General features: G+C 38.7%; 1 protein-coding gene across 8 annotated transcripts in view; it reads right to left on the bottom strand.

The window, feature by feature from the left end:
- Positions 1 to 19938, bottom strand: part of kalrn (kalirin RhoGEF kinase) — a 627264-nt gene that overhangs the window by 374641 nt on the left and 232685 nt on the right. For all 8 annotated transcript variants that reach the window (XM_008109458.3, XM_062971761.1, XM_062971850.1 and 5 more), the window contains 2 exons: positions 12366 to 12440; positions 4058 to 4172 (listed from right to left, as the gene is read on the bottom strand). In XM_008109458.3, coding sequence (XP_008107665.1) covers positions 4058 to 4172; positions 12366 to 12440 — 190 coding nt within the window. The remainder of the gene's footprint in view (positions 1 to 4057; positions 4173 to 12365; positions 12441 to 19938) is intronic.

The raw sequence follows: 19938 nt of genomic DNA, 5'->3' as shown, positions 1-19938 counted from the left end.
CTGTGCTTGTTAAGCTCAGTATGCCATCTCAACAGTTCTTTCTTCTTCCTTTCCGGCTGCTCTGTATACTAGCTGCCCAACACTTAGGTGTCACATGCCAAGGTGTCAAATATTTTTACAGAGGGATTTTGTTTGTTTGTTTGTTTTTGGGAGGGAAGGCCTTTTTCTCCCTACATCATTTCACACAGAATTCTCTGAATAGACAGAAAGCAGCACTGTGCTCTCCAAGGAGAATTTAGGAGGGCACAGAGGTTTTACTTAGAAATAGCAAATATGGCCAATAAATAATGTCTTCCAGAACAGCCCTGGAATTAATATGCTTATTTCTCTCACTCATGTTCTCCATCAATTTTTAGTGCCCTTAACAGGCTTTGTGATGACATGCTTAATCTCTGTGCTTGATTTAAGCAAATCAACAAGAATACAACACACCATTAATTATTGGCACAGTGGTGAATTCCGTTTCAGTCAGTTGTTTATTATGCACCGAGTTTTATTCTAAATCTTAAAAGGGGTTATGAAAGGAGCCAAACCTATCTGAGGGTTACAATTTAACAGGTTGTATAGCTCCTTCAGAGTATGAACCTAAATCCAGAATGAATTCACAATGTAGCCACTGATAAATTAATTAACCATTTTGCCTGTTTTTAACCACAAGAATGGACTCTGTATGAATGAAATTACAAGCAAAATCAAATATATCTATAGCTATAAAAATTAAAATACTATTTGACTGTCTGTCAAATAGCGAAAGAACAGCAAGGAGGGATTCTTCCTAGGAAGGGAATTCAAGATTCTGGGAGCAGCCATGTAGAAGGCCCTTCTCATACTCCCACTAAAGCATACCAGGCTATATAGGGCTTTACAAGTCACAACTAGCCTGAAAAAAGACTGGTGGCTTTAGCAACAAGTTATATGTTCCCAGTAACTATGCCTGGATGCTGCCCAGGTTTTAGCACCTGCTGAAGTTGTTGAACCATTTCCAATACAGAGTATGTTGGAGTAATCAAAATGGGATGTAATCAAGACATGTATTCCCATCGATAGTTCTGATATTCCTAAGGAACAGTTATTTTAATTGTGTAAACACATTACTAGCTCCTAATGAATCCTGCATTTCTAGGTTCAGGGCTGGGCCCAGAAGTACACCCAACCTACAAACCAGAGATTTCGGGGGAGTATATCTTCATTTGCCACTGATCGAATCCCTGCTCATTGTGTGTCCTTTCAATTGACCAGGAGTACCTATCTTGCTGGATTAACATTCAATTTGTTATCCTTCACCCAGTCCATTACTGATGGCAACATGGTTTAGTACTAGAGATATGTGCGATATTTGTTCCTTTTGATTCATTTGTGTTTCCATTCGGATGGCACAAAAGGGACCCCCCCCCCCCCGCCCCCGAAACAATAACCAACTCGAAACGAAAGGCAGGTGGGAGCCAGTATCGGCTCCAAGACTGCTTTTCGGATTGATTGACTGAGAGGCCTGGGTACATAGGCCCAAAGTCTGCACCCGTAGGCTGAAAGCTCCTGGGCTGTACAGGTGCAGGATTTGGGCCTACGCACCCGGGCCTTGCAGGGTCTGCAGCTGATTGCCGAGTAAGGAGCGCTCCTTACTCGGGAATCGGCTGGACCTCGCTGGCCCTGCTGCAGCCGAGTGCCGAGCAAGGAGTGCTCCTTACTTTGCAATCGGCTGCAGCAGGCCCAGCGAGGCCCGGGTGCACTGCGTAGGTCCAAAGCCTGCACGTGTAGGCCCAGGTGCTTTGGGCTGAAAGAAAACAGATCTTCCAGCCTGGAAGACAAAACAAAACAAATGTCTGACCTCCCGATTTCAGGAGTTCAGATGAAAACAGAACAGGGCCCCACTGAAAGCTGGGACATAAAACAGGACAAGTCCCAAATGCACACCACTATTTAGTACCAACACATATTTTGTGGCATAAATGTCATCAGAAGTTACACTAAACCTCAAAACTCCACGTAACTTTCCCCAGTGGTTTCATCTATGTCAAATAACATGGAGGGCAGAAACAAACCTTGAAGTACCACAAAGGCCATGGGACCCAGCAACAATTCCCCATCACTGCCTTCTGAATTTACCCCTCCAAGTAGGACTCCAGATCTATCCCAGAGAGGCATCCCAGAAGGGCAAACCACAGCATCCAAGTCAAAGTAGATATAAGCAATTTTATCTGCAGCATTGTAAAATATTGCCTTGCTAACATACATAACAAGAATATGCACTGCATTATCTAAACCAGGGGTCCTCAAACTTTTGAAGCAGAGGGCCGGTCCACTATCCTTCAGACTGTTGAGGGGCCGAATTATCATTTGAAAAAAAATTCAAACAAATTCCTATGCATACTGCACATGTCTTATTTGTAGTGCAGCAACAACAACAACAATGAAAGAACAATACAATATTTAAAAATGAAAACAATTTTAACCAACATAAACCTATCAGGATTTCAATGGAAAGTGTGGGCCTGCCACTGGCTAATGAGATAGTCAAGTTAATTAGGATTGTTGTTGTTGTTGTGTGCCTTCAAGTCATTTCAGACTTTGGCCGAGCCCAAGTCTAAAATTAATTATTTATTTACTGCATTTATTTACTACATTTATATCCCACCCTTCTCACCCAGAAGGGGACTCAGAGCAGCTGTATGTACATACAATATATTATATTATTAGCATAGCACAATATTAGCATTATATATTACTATATTGAACTATACCACTATACTATTATATAATACATAATATATAACATATAATTAATATTATTATATGGTATTATTATTATTAGTATTATATTGTATAATATAATATTATTATCAATATTATATGTATACACAATATATTATATTATTAAAACTGATATAAAAATATTATATTATAAAACTGAGGGCGGGGGCCAGGTAAATGACCTTGGAGGGCCGCATCCGGCCCCCGGGCCTTAGTTTGGGGACCCCTGATCTAAACCATATTTCTCCCTTGATTATGTGGCCCCAATTTACTTGAGTTTATTTCCGGACTTTTAAATAATCAAGCTAGCTTTTTTGTTGATTTTATGTTCAGATTTGATTTAGACCATACTGTGCATGTACAGATTGTCACCATGTTTAGTTTGTGTCTTTCCCTAGTTTACAGATTATCTATGCATATGAACAGCCAAAGTCATGTAAAAAATCCCTTCTGATACCATCATGGAAACAGATCAAAGATTTCATTTTACATCATGATTTAATCAGCACACAGTATTTGAGCAGTGGGAGACAAACGTTTAAAATTATAGTAATTATTACAGGGTAAGTGCCCATTTCAAAAGATCCAATGTTAAACCAGAAGATGGGAAGAGTAAATTACTTGGTAGTTCAAACCCACAAACTACACGAATGAACAGGGCAAATGTGATGAATTATAGGGGAATCAGGAATCAGCACTCTCCCTTTTCCACTGCAACCACCAGGCACTGCATCATCAGCATGATGCTGGAATTACATTTTGAAAATAAAGAAATAATGTTTGGAAGAAATAAAAATCCAATAAAAAAACCCTCAGTTTCTTTCCAAGTAAACAGGCAGATGTTAGTCTAGATTACGCCACTTTTATCATTACTAAATGCAGGACATAATGAAGACGAGCAACAATGTTGATTGTAATTTTTATTGGTTCTAGCCAATCCAGATTCTACATTCAAATTATGAGTACAACAAGTATTAGTGAAAGTGCATTAAAAAAAACCCTCACCCGTTTCTCTTTTTCTAATCTGCAAGTGTAGAATAAAATAAGCAGCAGCTCATATGTGCATGCCACGAAAAGAAAGCTAAACCTCTAACCATACTCAACCATGTTCCTCTCTCATGTGGTTGTGTATGTGTGTGTATATGTCCCTATTCCATTTGACTGACTGGTTAAGATATAATTGGAGTATACGTGAAAGTGAGAGGTGCTAGTATGAGCAAAACAGTACCAAAGGCCAACATAGGAAAATGAGCAGCTTGCCAACAAACAATATATTCTTTCCACCAATGTTGTTCTTTTGAACCTTTACCTCGGTACGCTAGCCAAGTAAGTCACAAGTTTCCGAAGGTCTTCCTGCCTTATTCTGTCATGATTGCTGCGTGCTGGAAATGTCAAGATGGGACCGCCTCGTTTATCACGGCCACCTGCAGAAAAGTTTTTAAGAGATTAGGAAAAGGAATTAGGAAGCATATTACGTTATGTGAGTCAAACTGAAAAAAAATTATATAAACAACTGAAATGGAACTTCCTGATAAAGGCTTCCTCTCCCTTTATGGTACTTAAGCGGAATACGTTTCCTATTGCAAGTAGAACAGCTTCTCTCTGGTGGGAATTGACCAACTAATAATTAAGTTCCACAAATCTGTTGAGGTAGTGTTCAGAGTTTAAGGATGCACACAGGCAGTTTTCCTTTATCTGTAATCATCACACAATCTACAGATTCCATGGAAGGTACAGTACAGGTAAAGATACATTTTCAGTAGCACCAAAATACTATGTAACCCTATACGCATTTTCAGAAGCACATACTTAGAAAACCCATCAAGAAGAATGGCTCTGGGGGATATCAAGATTGCTCTTTCCCCACCCTGGTGAAGGTAAAAGATAATTTCTCAAAGAGAAAGGAAACACAGAATGAAAAGACAAAAGAAAAGAGAGCTTTTCTCTCTTTGTCTGTCCTGGCTGTTTGTTTAGCTAATTGAAATTAAAAGTGTTCTTCACTGGTCATATCACTGGTCAAATAGACCTAAAGCCATTGATTTGGCATTCAACAGAATTCTGTCATAGAAACCTGGTCAGTTTTATGACTGGTTGTGCTATGGAGTCTTCTACCACTGACTCACAGTTTTGTTTGGGCAGCTCTGTCTCTTGGCCTCAGTACTCATCTGATATTGCAAAAATACATGCAATGACAGGACGAGTTGTCTGTATCTTTTCAGCAATAAACCTGTCCTATGGAAGATGTTTTGATTCACAAAGGTGGTGGATGAAGGAAATGTTGTACACAGATAAAAGAAGGGACTCATTGTCTCATTCTCACACAACAGGTTGATATTGCTGCTGTTTTTGTTATTATTGTTGGGTTGTTGTGAAGTTTCCGGGCTGTATGGCCATGTTCCAAAAGCATTCTCTCTTGACGTTTCGCCCACATCTATGGCAAGCATCCTCAGAGGTTAAGATCCACAAGCATGTGGACAATTTCAACAGAAAGGAGGAAACCATGAAAATGAACTAAATCTGGCTAGCAGTATTAATAAACTCTAAAATCAGAACAGCAATTAAAGAGCAAAACTCAAAAAGAGAGGGAATTCGAGATAAGAATCATTCAGGGCCAGCTAACACCTCCTAACATAGGATTCCCCCAGGCAGCTACCAGTCAGGCCTTGAAACTGTGGGCTATTAAAATGCTAATCAAGGTAGCAAATTGCAACATTCACATGTACCTCAGGCAGACAAGAGTTCTTTCCCCCATCCTGGACATTCCACAGATATATAAACCTCACTTACAGTAGAGTCTCACTTATTCAACATAAACGGGCTGGCAGAATGTTGGATAATCGAAAATGTTGGATAATGAGTGCACCTGCTTGTCCAGTTTTGTTGGATTCATTTCAATTGGTTTTGCTCGAGAATGTGGACAAGATCCTTGGAGAGGCGAGACCGACCACATGCATCCTGGACCCCTGCCCATCCTGGCTGGTGAGAGAAGGCAGAGGGGGTTTAGTCGAGTGGGTGAAGGTGGTGGTGAATGCCTCCCTTCAGGAAGGCAAGTTTCCAGCGAGCCTAAAAATGGTTGTGATCAAGCTGCTGTTGAAAAAGCCATCATTGGATCCCACCTCAATTCGGAAACTTTCGGCCTATTTCCAATCTCCCCTACTTGGGCAAGATCTCTCCCGAAAACACTGGCAGGTTCATAAGGAAATATCTTAGGAATGGTCAGTTACTCAAAATGATGCTTTAATGTGATAAGACATCTTATTGCATCAAGAATGAGAAATGTTATGACTATTCATTACATCCCTATGGAAAACAAAACAACCCCTAGCCCTATTATAAAAGGATATTTGAATAGCTGAGCACTTCGTAGCCATAGAAAAATGTAATTCTGCACAGAACACATTGTATATTTTGTTGTTTTGTGAGAATTCACATGCCTAGAAAGCTCACTGTGCACAAACACAGTTACGAATATTTCTATAATGAGCAGTCATTAATTTTATACTTGAATTAGAGGTTATATTCTCGCTTGTAATTTGACCTCAAAAACAGATCTCACCACCCCAGGTGAGCAGGATTGCTCTGAGGTAATTAATGCTTAATCCCAAGCAGTTTGTACTTTGTTAATGAGGAGTGAATCAACCTGTACTATGCCAATTTCCATGGAAACCTTAACATAAAATCTTGTAATGGAAGATGGGTTTTGATTTGATTATATTTGTGGCTGTTGCTTCTCACAGCTAAGAGAGAGCTGCAAGGAATGCTGCCCTTAATCTTCCATCTTGCAGTTAATTATACCTGAGAGCCTATTCCAATACGTCCAATACATTTATACATTAGAAATGTGGTTGTTTCAGCGTTTTAACATATCAGATGATTCACAAGAAATAAATCCTACATACATCAGTGTATGTGATGGTTGCATCTACACTATATAATTAATGCAGTTTGACACCACTTTAACTGCCATGGCTCACTGCTATGAAATCATGAGAGTTGTATCCTGGCAATTAAAGTGGCTTCAAGCCACATTAATGCTACGGCGTAGATGCAACATGGTCCCAACATAATATGAGGCACTGCAGTGCATTACAGACCTGGTCAATCTGATTTCCCATGAATTGAAGGTGCAGCAATGCTGGGGGAAAAGCCCTGAACCAGACCAAGAATGAGTAAGTGAGCTAGAAAGGGGCAGGTAAGGGAAGATGGAAAAGAGAAAAAGAAATCTAATTCTCAAAGCCTATTTGGGGAACTTAAGAAAGGCACAATAAGCAGGAACTCCTGTTAGCCAAGAATGGACCATTTGTGTGCTGCAATTCTGCTTTGTTGGCCAAACCTTTGAAAGACCCAAGGCTTTCATTTTCTTTATACGTAAATATGATCTTGGCTTATTTCATGTTTATTTGAATAAACCTTAGCCCTTGGTGAGTCCCACCACATGACAGTCTAGGACTCCAGGTGACCAAGGTTCAAATCTCTTGTCAGTCACAGAAACCTACTGCGTGAACTTGGGTAAGTCATACTTGGTCAGCCTTAGAGAATGGCAATGACAAAACCCTGTTGAAAAAATCCTGCCAATACATCCCTGTGATAGAGTCAGAATTGACTTGAAGACATATAGCCACAATGACCCAAAAGATGGAGCAGCAAAGGAAGAATGGGTAGAATTAAGAGGACCAATTATCAGAGATATAATAGGAAAGAAGAGAGAAATAATCTATGATGAGGAATGCAGTATTTTGGTGAGGATAACTAATTTTTGTTCAATAGAAGAATGTCTCTTTCAAATTCCCAGAGTCAGACAGTGAAGGCATTCTGTGAAATCTCTTCTTCAGACATGCAGGTCTGAGCACTCAAGACAGCACTTGAATTCCAGATTAAAGGATAGTGCTCCTTAGGCTGTTATATCAGACTGCAAAAATTCACACATTTCATCTTAAAAAGCCACCAGCGAGCCTTGCCTCTATCTATTATATCAGCAGATGGTTGACAGGGGCAGTGTAGGTGGCAAGGCTGCTATTGAGATGGCTGGGTCAGAAATGATTGCCTTTTCATGCAGAGAAAAAGCAGTGAGACAATCAAACAAGAGCTATCCAGAGTGCACTTGTCTGATACCCCTTTAAAAGAAACTGAAGAGGAATTTACGGACTGAGGACAGCTATTTTTTTCACCCAATCCGCAACCTAAACAACTTCAGGTCAGTCTGAAACTTAAAAGAGTAAGTGACTCATGACACACCAGGACAGAATGACATCTCCTTTCTGATATCTATTCAACCTCATAGCAAAAGGAACAATGTTTTGAATGCTTATCATGGTCAAAGGACAACTCATCCAATTGGCTTTTTTGCTCATGTTGCAAGATCAGCATCCAAGGTCTTTTACCAGGCATTTGTCACAGAGAATGAAGGACAGGGCCTTTCTGACTGTGACTTTCTTTTAATGGAATTTGGGATTCCTGAGGGAGGGATAGGAGAGAGGTATGCATGTAATTCATTATAATTCATTATAGCTATGTAATCCATATTGTGTTTGTTCAGCTTTTTATTGTATTTTTTTAATGAGGGCCATCTAAAAATATTAAGGAACATGTTATTGCCTTCTACATGATGACCTGAGGAATACTTAGAAAATGCAATTGGAGGAGTTATATGAAGTGTGGCCTTGATGATGGTCCAGACATAGCATTAAATATAAATATGCAAATTAGAAAGAAAGCTATAAATTAAACTTGAAATTGTTTAAGCTTTGGTGGCCGAATCCAGCTTGCAGCACACCACAACTTTGCCACTTCTGACCCATATTATAAACTTTAAAATCTACTGAATATCCTTAGGTGACCTATAAGATTATTGTGTAATAGCTACTACAATTATGATTACTGTACATCTGAAGGCCTTTCAAAGGCCAACCACTATGTGATTCAAAATACATTATTCAAAATAATGTTTAAAGATGGGAACAGGATATGGGTTTTTGACTAATGAATCATTTTTGTGACTCTTTCAACATCATCTAGGGAAAATGCACTTTATAAACAGATTGATAAGGAAATAAATTCCATTTATTTATTAAATTGATATTTTGTCTGTCAACTACTTAAAGCAGCTAGCAACCATAAAACACATTAAAACAGCTAAAAAATAAAAACAGATAAATCACTGGTTAAAAATCTATTTTGGCCACATTGCCTTAAAAAGATGGTAGTCCAGAAAACCAAGAGCAACCACTCAGACGGCTGCTGTAAAGAAGGCACTTATATAAATGCAAACTCATTTGACTTGTACTGAATGTATTGATCTTAGCTATGTAGGCAGTCCACAAGTTATGAACAAAATAGGATCTGTAGGTTTGTTCTTAAGTTAAATTTGTATGTTGGAACAAGTACCTTTTAAAGTGTAACTCCAGCCAAATATAGATAGAAACAAACAGACAGACAGATATTAGCTTGGGATAGCATAGGGAAGGGTTAACACCCCTGTGGTGTTTGTTTCATTGTCTATGCCCCTGTTCAGAAGATTTCACCTTGCTTTCTCTCCCTGTGATAATATTTTGAAAAATTTGTCTTGTTGTGAAGACAAGGATTGGTGATAAAGCTTCAGTAGAGACACCTTTTCCCCATGATAACTCTTTAAGGAATGGCTTTTCCTTCTGAGGGACAGATTTCTTTCACCTCCTGTTGTCTCACCCCTCTTCTTAACTATTCGTCATTTGTAAGTAGGATGTTTGTAATTACAGGGACTGTCTATATACAGTATGCTCTTCTGGACACACTAAAAAACTAGACACTCAAGTTTCTGGAATGCATCTAAACCAGGCATGGGTAAACTTTGATCCTCCAGGTGTTTTTGGACTTCAGCTCCCACAATTTCTCACAGCCAGTAAGATGGCTGACATTTTTGAGAGTCAAAATCCAAAACACCCAGAGGGCCAAGGTTTGCCCATCCAACCATCCCAGGTGAAATCTTTATGGTCTGATGTGTCCTTATTTGTCCAGATCTCTGCCTTATCTGGATTAAGCTTCCCCAGAGTTCCATCTTGTCCACATAAAATGGATGAAACTATTGGAAAAGGTTAATAGGAGTTTTGGGACTTAATATCAATAGTAGGCTGACAATAATCCACATTACCTCTTCCTGAATTCCGGGAAAACTGTTTAAATTTTAAATTAGCATCTCATGATGGAGAATGGATTCAAGTCATGGTGACACTAAATCATCAGCTCCAGGTATTATTTTCTAGTAGTTTCATTTATGTTGCATAACATGGGGAATAAAATGAAAACTCGAGGTACACCATGGGATAATTACCATGGCATCAAACCAGAGCATCTTGGTGCCATCTTGTAAATCTACTCTCGAAGAAGAAACTGAATCGCCATAAAATAAAGTACCCCAAGTTTACACAGACTGGTCACAATTAGCTACCAAGTGACCGATGTTTCATTCTTGTGAGTCAGAATAAACCTTTGACCTTCCAGAAAAATTCCACTGCAAGTGCAGTGAAGTCTGAAAAGAATAATTTCTTCATTATCATCACTGTCATGGACTAGGTCTTCAAATGGGTCCATGCTTGGGGGTAGTCTTGATCCAGATTTCTTGCAAATCTAATGTCTAGTGATGGCCCAGTTATTAAATTGCCTTAGCTTCCATGAAAATTAGCGAGTTCATTTGACTCTACTCAGCAAAGGAGGGCACTCAGGAATAATGCTACCAACCACACAGCTAGAGATTCACCATTACTTTGATATATCCATCTTGGTGCCAGGAAAAATCCACTAAAAACACCAGGAAACCATTTATACCTATCAGCATATTTTGAATGACTGTTTCAATTGATCTGTCACTCAACCACACTGTAGAATTTCTGAGCCCTACTGATACACTGACTCACTCCCCACAAGTAGAATAGTTTTTGCAACCTCTCAATATAGAGAGTTAAACCACACTGGCTAACTTAGAAAATGAAACAGTACTGTATCTTAAACACCCACAGAGAAAACAGATAGCTTGTGGCAGGGGTCCTCAAACTTTTTAAGTGGAGGGCCGATTCATGGTCCCTCAGATTGTTGAGGGGCCAAATTATCATTTGAAAAAAAAACCCGAACCATCATCATCATCATCATCATCATCATCATTTAATTACTTATTAATCGCCCTCCATCCACGATGCTCTAGGCGAACCAATTACTATAATAATAATAACTTTATTTTTATACCCCGCCCCATCTCCCCGAAGGGACTCGGGGCGGCTTACATGGGGCCAGGCCCGATAAAACAAACAAATAACAGTAACAAAGCAATAAAACAATTATCTCAGTAAAAAACATCAACATCAATAAAAACAATCATTAAAATCAACACGCAGGATACAGTGTTAAAAACAGGAGACTATGCTTACTGCACATGTCTTATTTGTAGTGCAACCCCCCCCCCCAGCAACAATTACTTATTTATTTACTACATTTATACCCCACCATCTCTCACCCCAAAGGGGACTCAGAGCTGCTTACAAGTTGTATGTACATACAATATATTATATTATTAGCATAGCACAATATTAGCATTATATATTACTATATTTTACTATACCATTATACCGTAATATTATTAGTAATATTACATTTAATATATAATATATAATTAATATTATTATATTATACAATATTATTATATTGTATTATTATTATTGGCCGCCCTGAGTCTCCTATTGGGTGAGAAGGGCGGGGTAGAAATACTGTAATAAATAAATAAATAAATATTATATTGTATTACATTATAATATTATTATCAATATATATGTATACACAATATATTATATTATTACCTTATCATTCATTTACAATATTGGTAAATGAAAGAACAATACAATATTTAAAAATAAAAATAATTTTAACCAACATACTGTAAACTTATCAGGATTTCAGTGGGAAGTGTGGGCCTGTTCTGGCCAATGACATAATCAAGTAGGATTGTTGTTATTGTGTGCCTTTGTTATTTTCAGACTTTGGGTGAGCCTAAGTCTAAAACTGAGGGTGGGGGCCAGGTCAATGGCCTTGGAGGGCCGCATTCGGCCCCCGGGCCTTAGTTTGGGGACCCCTGGCTTGTGGGATGGTTGACAGGTCAGGGAAACAGAATCACAGTAGACCACTGTTGCTACCATACCACCCCAGACCTTGCCTATTGATATGCAAAGGTAGGCAACACTGGAGGGAAAGTTCCATGGAGCTTATCCCCTAATATGTACAAAACAGCCACATAGTTGTTTTGTCCTGTTTCTCTTAGAGCCTTGCTCATGTCTTTTGTCATTGCTACTTGCAAAGTTCAATAATGCAACATCTGCAAATACCTTCTGTACATTTCATAAAAGTCTTCTACGTCTTTAACAGCTGTGCACAAGGGGAAATCTGGGCTGAAACAGTTTCCACGGAACTAAATTAGACTGACACCTGCATGGTTAGAATACTACTTAAAACTCAGGAGACGAGAATCTGATGTGTAATATTTTACAGACGTATGGAACTCTAAAACTATGTTTATATTATAATACTTTTATGTTTCTCTCATTTTCAAAAATGCAATGAACTGCCACAGTATCAAAAAAAAGGAGAAATATACCAACCTGAGACAAAGGCAACTTTTTCCTTTAGTATGGGAAGGACATCTGCAGCTTTTAAGCCATCATTTCGGAAAGAACCTGTAAAAGATTAACAAAATAGCAACATTTGATTAGAAGGTATTTTATCTTTGATACTACTTCTGTTATCTTCTAGACATCCCCCGATCAATACAAAATGATTTCCTGCAATTTGGGGGCTTAGAGATGACAAAATATCAAACAGCCTTTGCTCCATTACAAATTTTCCTCTTAAAAGAGAGAGAGAGGACGCAGAATTATATCCACAAATTGCTCTCCCTGGTCAGAACACAAAATGCGATTTCCTTCCCGCTGTGGTGCTATCTAGGTTTGAAAATAACTATTAGAATAGGGCACTAGAGGCAGTTTTTATTTATTTGACCTAAACCAAGCTATGGCTAGAGATAATGGTGTGAGCTAAAGTTCTTCCTCAGTGAAAGAGTTTAAAGACCAGAGCTCTTGATGCTTAGAAATCAAAGAAGGAAGCAAAGCCTGGAAACTAAAGTGATCAACAAGCAAATCAGGACAAGCATCTAGTCCCAGGAAGACCCCAACAGTGCCTGATTTCTTGAGGTGATAATATGTAGTAAACTCTGTAAGATAAGCATGTCATTTCTTTAATTCTGGGCCCCAACCTCGGAACTGTATCCTCTCACTAACAAATAAGACAGACATTGCAAAACATAAAACCATTTGTGTCCAAGTCACTTGTCAATTTATGGTGACCCTATGAATTTTGTAGTTTTCTTAAGCTAGAAAAACTAAGACACGGTTTTACTAGTTTTTTCATTTGAAATGTACCTACAGAGAATAGTAATTTTAGCAGTCTCCCATTCAAGTACCAACCAGGGCTGATTCTGCTCAGGCTCAAATGGGATCTTGTAATTTTAGGGTATGTGGGCCATGCACTTAAAGCTTAACTGTAGTTGGAAATCAAGAGTGAAAAGACATAGTCATCAAAATGTGAATTCTGATATTTAAAGGGAAGAAGTCAATATATGTGTTTCTCATGGAAGTTTCATCTGACAGCAACCGAGAATGGGCATAGCAATTTAACAAACTGGAAACTTTTTTCAGCTGACGGTAAATAAGGTGTTCGGGCCCTGCTTGGCTTCCAATGTCAGAAGGGACCGGGTACCTTATGCAGTATAAGGAGATAGCCTGGAGAAAATCTTAGAGTACACCGGTAACTTCCTTTCATAAAGTAAAATAGTTTAAAGAGATTCAATCCTATGGTGTCCTGGAAGCATGTCCTAAGGGCTGTAGATTATGACAAAAAAATCCCCCTTTACTGAATTTTGTGTCAAAGCTTGTGGGATCCCAGATTTGATACTAAGGGATAAAAACCTCCCGTCTCTCCATGATTTCTTCAGAGACTTGTTACTGCTCTTAACATCTGCCACCTCTGCAATAATCTTGACATTGCGCTACAGCAGGGAACACATTATAGGAAAAAGCTCCCTATGGGAAATATTGGATCATCTATATCCTGCTATTGCTGTTTTACAACGAAAGCAGCTGGGTTCCTTCATCACACACACACACACACACTGTTTTAGCAGCTATACCCCCAAATATATTTCTTTAAAAGGCTGCCTCTCCAGTATACATTTTTAAGGCTACCCAGTTTCAGAATGTGCCAGTGCACTTGATGAATTAATACTAACACACAAGTAGGTGTTTCAGCAATGGTTTATGATTTCTTATAGCTTTAAAAATGAATGGCCATATTCTATGAAGGCAGAAGTATCTGCTTGGTACTGCAGCTTTCTCTTCATTCACACTCATACACAAAGTGGACAAATAAGTCAGCACTTTGCCTCTTTTAAAAGGAAGCCCAATGAAATACAGATTTCCTGCCAGTCCAAACCCAGGAGCACGTCTGCACTTTGCCAAGGTGAATGAGTCATTACTTGGCAGACCTGCGGCTGCTCAGCTGTTGCTTAAGACTCTGAAGGAGGACAATTTTTTGGTTGCTATGGTGCTTTGAGGAGTGAATGCAATACATGCTCCCTCCTCCCATGTGATAGCAACCATGCAGTTATAAATCCACCTACATAGTCAAGACAACAAAGGTTATAGACAAAGAAACATATAATTTTCTAGCTGAAAAGCCAAGACATCCAGAGCAGGAGGCAAGCCATTTGATTACAAGAAAAAAAATTCTCCACTGGCCTGAAATGATATCTTTCCCTTTCCAGGGCTATCTGGCAGTACACTTTCTGTGGTTTCTCTTTCTAAAGAGATGTGACTAATGTGACCAGTTTTTTGTTTCATTTTTAAATCAGCAAGAAAAAGAAAGATGTTCTCTTGAAGCATGCTTATTCCAAGTGTCACATATTAATCCCAAAAGAAACCATGTTGTTTCCTGCAAAGCTTGTGCCAATAATACAGTTTTAATGAAGGGCTATATTTACACAGATGGTTCAGCCAATAGGACTAGAAGTTCCAATAATGGATGTGGTTGTCCATTGTCATTAGGATGTATGCAAAACGAGAAAAATAAGAAAGGTATAGCTTTTTCCATCAGAGTTTCACAAAAGCAAGCTCTATTCAGTCTCTTAAATTGGCAAAGCGATTATAGTTCCCTAAAGACAGCTCCCTTCCCTTAGAATCCATTGTGAAAAAAGAAATCAAGGTTTTATTTTAGCCCAGTGTGGTCTAATCTTTAGTTACCTGAGGACCAATCAAACTTTAGTATAGAAATGTGAAGGCCAGAGACATTCCAGAAAGAAAACGAATTCTTAAAAACTTAAAGCAGTTAGAAGGGTAAATGATTTTTCCCCAAATGTTAAATTAAAATATTTTTCCAGTAAGAAGGGCAAGGGCCAACAAAAAATAAATTGGTGGGACGCAGGTTGAACCACACTGATTTAGCCTAACTCGTTTCATATTTGTAAGTAAGCACTCAAGCTGTCAGACAAGATCCTTAAATCTCCTGGAGAATTCATATCTCTATGGTATTCTCCCCTCACAAATATTATCCATATTCTTCAGATACTTGAAGAATGCACAGGCCATATTTAAAATATGGCCTTAACTATTACAGATATTACTCAGAACTCTAGGAACTAAATTATCTAGCTTCTGAATGCCTTGATCCTGAAATAGGAAAACCTTGGCCCTAGTACTCAAATTATGAAAACAAAAAACAGACAGAAGTATCTAACACACATCCCTAAACCCTATCCCCAGCTCTGCCCTGTTCCAGATAAGCCATTTCCCCCCTTCAGAAACAATATCTTAGGGAGTCAAAAAAAAATTCTCTCCAAGTATGTCAGAATTGCTAACTATCAGGTTTTTTAAAAATTGTGTCAGAAGTGACTTGAAAAACTGAAAGTCGCTTCTGGTGTGAGAGAATTGTCTGTCTGCAAGGACGTTGCCCAGAGGATGCCCTGGATGTTTTAGCTTCCTGTGAAAGGCTTTTCTCATGTCCCCCCATGGGAAGCTGGAGCTGACAGACGGGAGCTCACCTCATCTTGTGGATTCGAACTGCCAACCTTCACATCAGCAGTTCAGTTGGCAGAAAGGTTTAACCCATTGCGCCACTGCGGCTCCTACCATCAAGGTTACAATATTAAATAGTTCATTTCAGTTACACTGGGAAACACATTAACATTATTCATTTCCTTAAAGCAGGGCAACCCTACTTTCCTCAGACCCGTGTTCAAAACTGTAGCATCATGGATGAAATAAAAGAATACACGGGTGTAGCTTTCTAGCAGAATATGAAAAAACTGGCTTTTGAAAAAAGAAGCAGCAGATACGACAGAATAGAAATGCCTCAGATAAGTCTGAATGGCACCCAGTAATTCACGTATCCTCAGTCAGGTCTTTGGCTGCAGACCCCTGATCTAGGTAGGATGAAGTAGGCTTCAGTTTCTGTTCTTTTTGGTTATGGAGTTGTTTGGGATTGCCAGAGTGCATGCCGGAAATAGCTTTGGTGCCTAAATAGTTGTTTAGATGGCTGTGCATGAACAGGAATTTCAGCCACTGTTGTTACCTGGCTGTATGATGAAAAACGCCTCCTGAAATTATTGCTTAAACACAGCCATCTCTATTTTTGACTCTGGCACTGTAAGCTAAATCAGTGCTTTTCAGACTCTGGTATTCCAGGTGTTTTGGACTTCAGCTTCCAGAATCCCTGATCATTGTTTAAGGCAACTGAGGCTTCTAGGAGTTTAAATCCAAAATCCCTGGAGAACTAGAGTTTGGGAATTACTGGACTTGACTGAAAACTAAGTGATCTCCTCCTTTGCTTATTTACTCTTTCTCTCACCATCTTCTGGCTGCCTTTCCTTTCTAAACTGACACACAAACAATTTCCAAAAATGGTCTCGGAGCCTCCAAAGAAAGAGCATCTTCTGAGGATCAAAAGGACGCCATTGGTGAGAAGGCAGTACACAATATAAGTACTAAAGGGCAAAGAGAGATAGTGGGTTTTCTAATTGCTAATGCACAGACAAATTTTACATTACCATGTTTCCCTGCAAATATCCAGCTGATTCTAATTCATTTTACTTTTATGCGTATGTTTCCATTTTAAACTAGGCACCATGTGTGAAAGATACTCTATAACTTTCCCTATGAAATTCTGTATTGTAAATATAAGCCTTGCACTGGTTAGCTTGTAAAATGCAGTACCAAAGATAACTTTGCACCCAACTTCACTGATCTTCCTTACTTTGTTTTATGGCAAAAAACAATAATACTCAAAGCAACCTCAACCCAACAAAACTCTGTTCCCCACTGAAGAACAATTCAGGATAAATGACATCTCATATCAACAATTCTATTAGACTAACATACTCCTAGTAATCTGAGGCTGCTCACATAGTGATTAAAAAGTACAACTACTTTTCAGTGTTTTCAAAGTATCGCTTCACCAATATTAACTCTTTAAAAATCAGGCAAGTGAACTCAATTAGCCTTATGAATGCAGTTCTAAACACTGAAAATGTTTGGATCATCTTCCATGACTACAGCGGTACAGACATATCCAGAACAGAAGGAACTTTCTCATTCTTTCCTCTTCTTGGTGGAAGACTTCTATCACTCACCCTCTAAGCACCCAGTATTGTCACTGCTTCAGTTAAGAGACACAAATAAAGGAAACACAGATATTCAGGATTCATATTTGCTTACATGTGTAAGTTAGCCTAATAAATGTTAAATCACAACTCATTTGATGACATATGGAGAAATGAACAGGGAAAATCCATTGGGAAAGGGAAATAAATATGGGTTTTGTGAGGAAGCTTCCCATGAAACATTCCTGGATAATCAGGCCTCACTCTGTCTCCTCTACGGACGTTCCAAAAGGACAAATAAATTTTATCTCACTCAACAAGTTTATTCATCCTTGCCTATTCGCTTTCCTTGCTTCTCGTAAGGCAAAAGTAGATTTGTTTAAAATGTTACAAAAAGTAGATGTTGTAAACAGCCTGGAAAACTCACAGCAACCCAGTGATACCAGCCATGAAAGACTTTGACAACACCTTGTAAATACATTTGTTATTCATGTGTCTACCCAACTCCATATAAAATAGGATGTGCATATATAATTTTATAATATAACAGGCTCATGTATTGAATGAGAGATCTGTTCCAGGATCCTTCATGGAATATGAGTTTTGTGTAATATCTGAAACCCCCCCCCCCCTTGTTAGCTAGCATGCCACTGAAAGTTGAAAATACTCCAATACACAGTGAAAATACCACACACACTACCTCACAGAGGGGAGAGGAGTGGAAGGGAAGACACAAATGTTGGGATGCAGTCTGCCTACACTGCGCTCCCAAAAACAGCCCCTGTGTCTAAAGTCTCATTCTTGTACATTGGTGTACTCTTGGACTCAATCCTGAAGCTGGAGATGCAGGTAGTAGCCAGCAGCACATTTGCACAATTAAAACTAGTGGGATAAGAGACTCAGGATTCTGTTTTGTCCTCCATGCTGTTCCTGCAAGGTCTAGCCATGGTTACACATGCTTTGATTATATCCCATTCGGATGACTGTAATGTGCTGTATGTAGAACTTCTTTTGGAATCTGTTTAGACCCTTTAGCATTTCCAGAATGCTGCCAGACTGCTGAATATAGCTGGTTAGACAGTATTAGTTCCCTTGTTGAAATAACTTTTCCGGCTACTTGTCCATTTCCAGACATAATGTAAGGTGCTCCTTATAACTTAGAAAACATTATACAGCATAGTCCAGACTATTTGAAAGCCTGTTTTTCTTCACACGAAACTGTCTGGGTTCTATAACTTTTGGGATAAGGCTTTGTTACCATCCCACCACTCTCCCAAGTTTGACTGGGGAAGAAGTGGGAGAGACCCTTCGCAGTGGCTGCTACTAGGTTATGGAACTAACCTAGGAGTGAGGCACGGTTGCTTATTCACTGTTCTCTTTTTGCTGGCAGGCAAAGATCTTCCCATTTCATGAGGCTTTTGCATTTTAATTGAATTGATTGTTTAATTTTTTTTAAAAATTACCACTTATTGTTTCAGCTATTTTGTTTTAACATATTATATATCACTTTGAGTCCTATTTTGGACAAATAAACAGCGCCAAGAGCTCTTGTTAAAATATAACACTCAGATTTTAATAACGGACCAGGGTAGATGTTAGAAATTCTATTTAGATTCTATTTACACAGTATATAATTGTAGACCTATTCTCCATGATTTTTTCTGAGCCTATCAGTGTGATTTCTTTCCACCTATTTTAAAGAATACCAGAGAAACTCTCCCAATCCTCCCAATAATTATTGGGAATAATTTTTCCAAAATTTACAATTCCCTGGTATATTTTAGAAATTGTTGCTGGTCACTTCTTATTTGAGGATCTCCCATTTGACGTTAATGGACTTAAATACCTTTAAAAAGCCTAAATGCCCTAAAGGCACTAAATCCCATCTGATCTTGGAAGCTAATCAGGGTCAGTCTTTGGATGGGAGCCCACAAAGGAGTACTAAATGCTGCAGATTATATTTCAGAGGAAGGAATTGGCAAAAACACCTCAGGATATTCCTTGCTATGAAAACCCTGGGAAATTCAATTTACAACAGCTTGTGACTCACCCAATAAAGCAGTGGTTCTCAACCTGTGCATACCCAGGTGTTTTGGCCTACAATTCCCAGAAATCCCATCCAGTTAGGATTTCTGGGAGTTGAAGGATGAAATATCTGAGGATGAAATATCTGAGGACCCACAAGTTGAGAACCACTACCATAAAGAATAAAAAAAATCCTCCTCAATTTACCTGTGTACATGAGGATATTCAGCTAAAAAACAAACAAACCCAGAAACAATTCAGATAGGGTTGGGTGGAGGTGGATTCAAATATTGACAATCCCTGCCATACAATGTTGAAAAATAACTGTTACTTCTTACATTACTTATTGCTTTTTATTACCTACTACATTCTTTAGAATCATAGAATCATAGAGTTGGAAGAGACCTCATGGGCCATCCAGTCCAACCCACTGCCAAGAAGCAGGAAACCCACATTCAAAGCAAAAAAACAAAGAAACTTAGAATTGATAAGAAAATGTTATA

Source organism: Anolis carolinensis, chromosome 1 (genome assembly GCF_035594765.1).
Source record: "Anolis carolinensis isolate JA03-04 chromosome 1, rAnoCar3.1.pri, whole genome shotgun sequence".
Taxonomy (NCBI): domain Eukaryota; kingdom Metazoa; phylum Chordata; class Lepidosauria; order Squamata; family Dactyloidae; genus Anolis; species Anolis carolinensis.
Note: the sequence above shows the minus strand (reverse complement) of the source record. Positions and strands in the feature narration are given on the sequence as shown.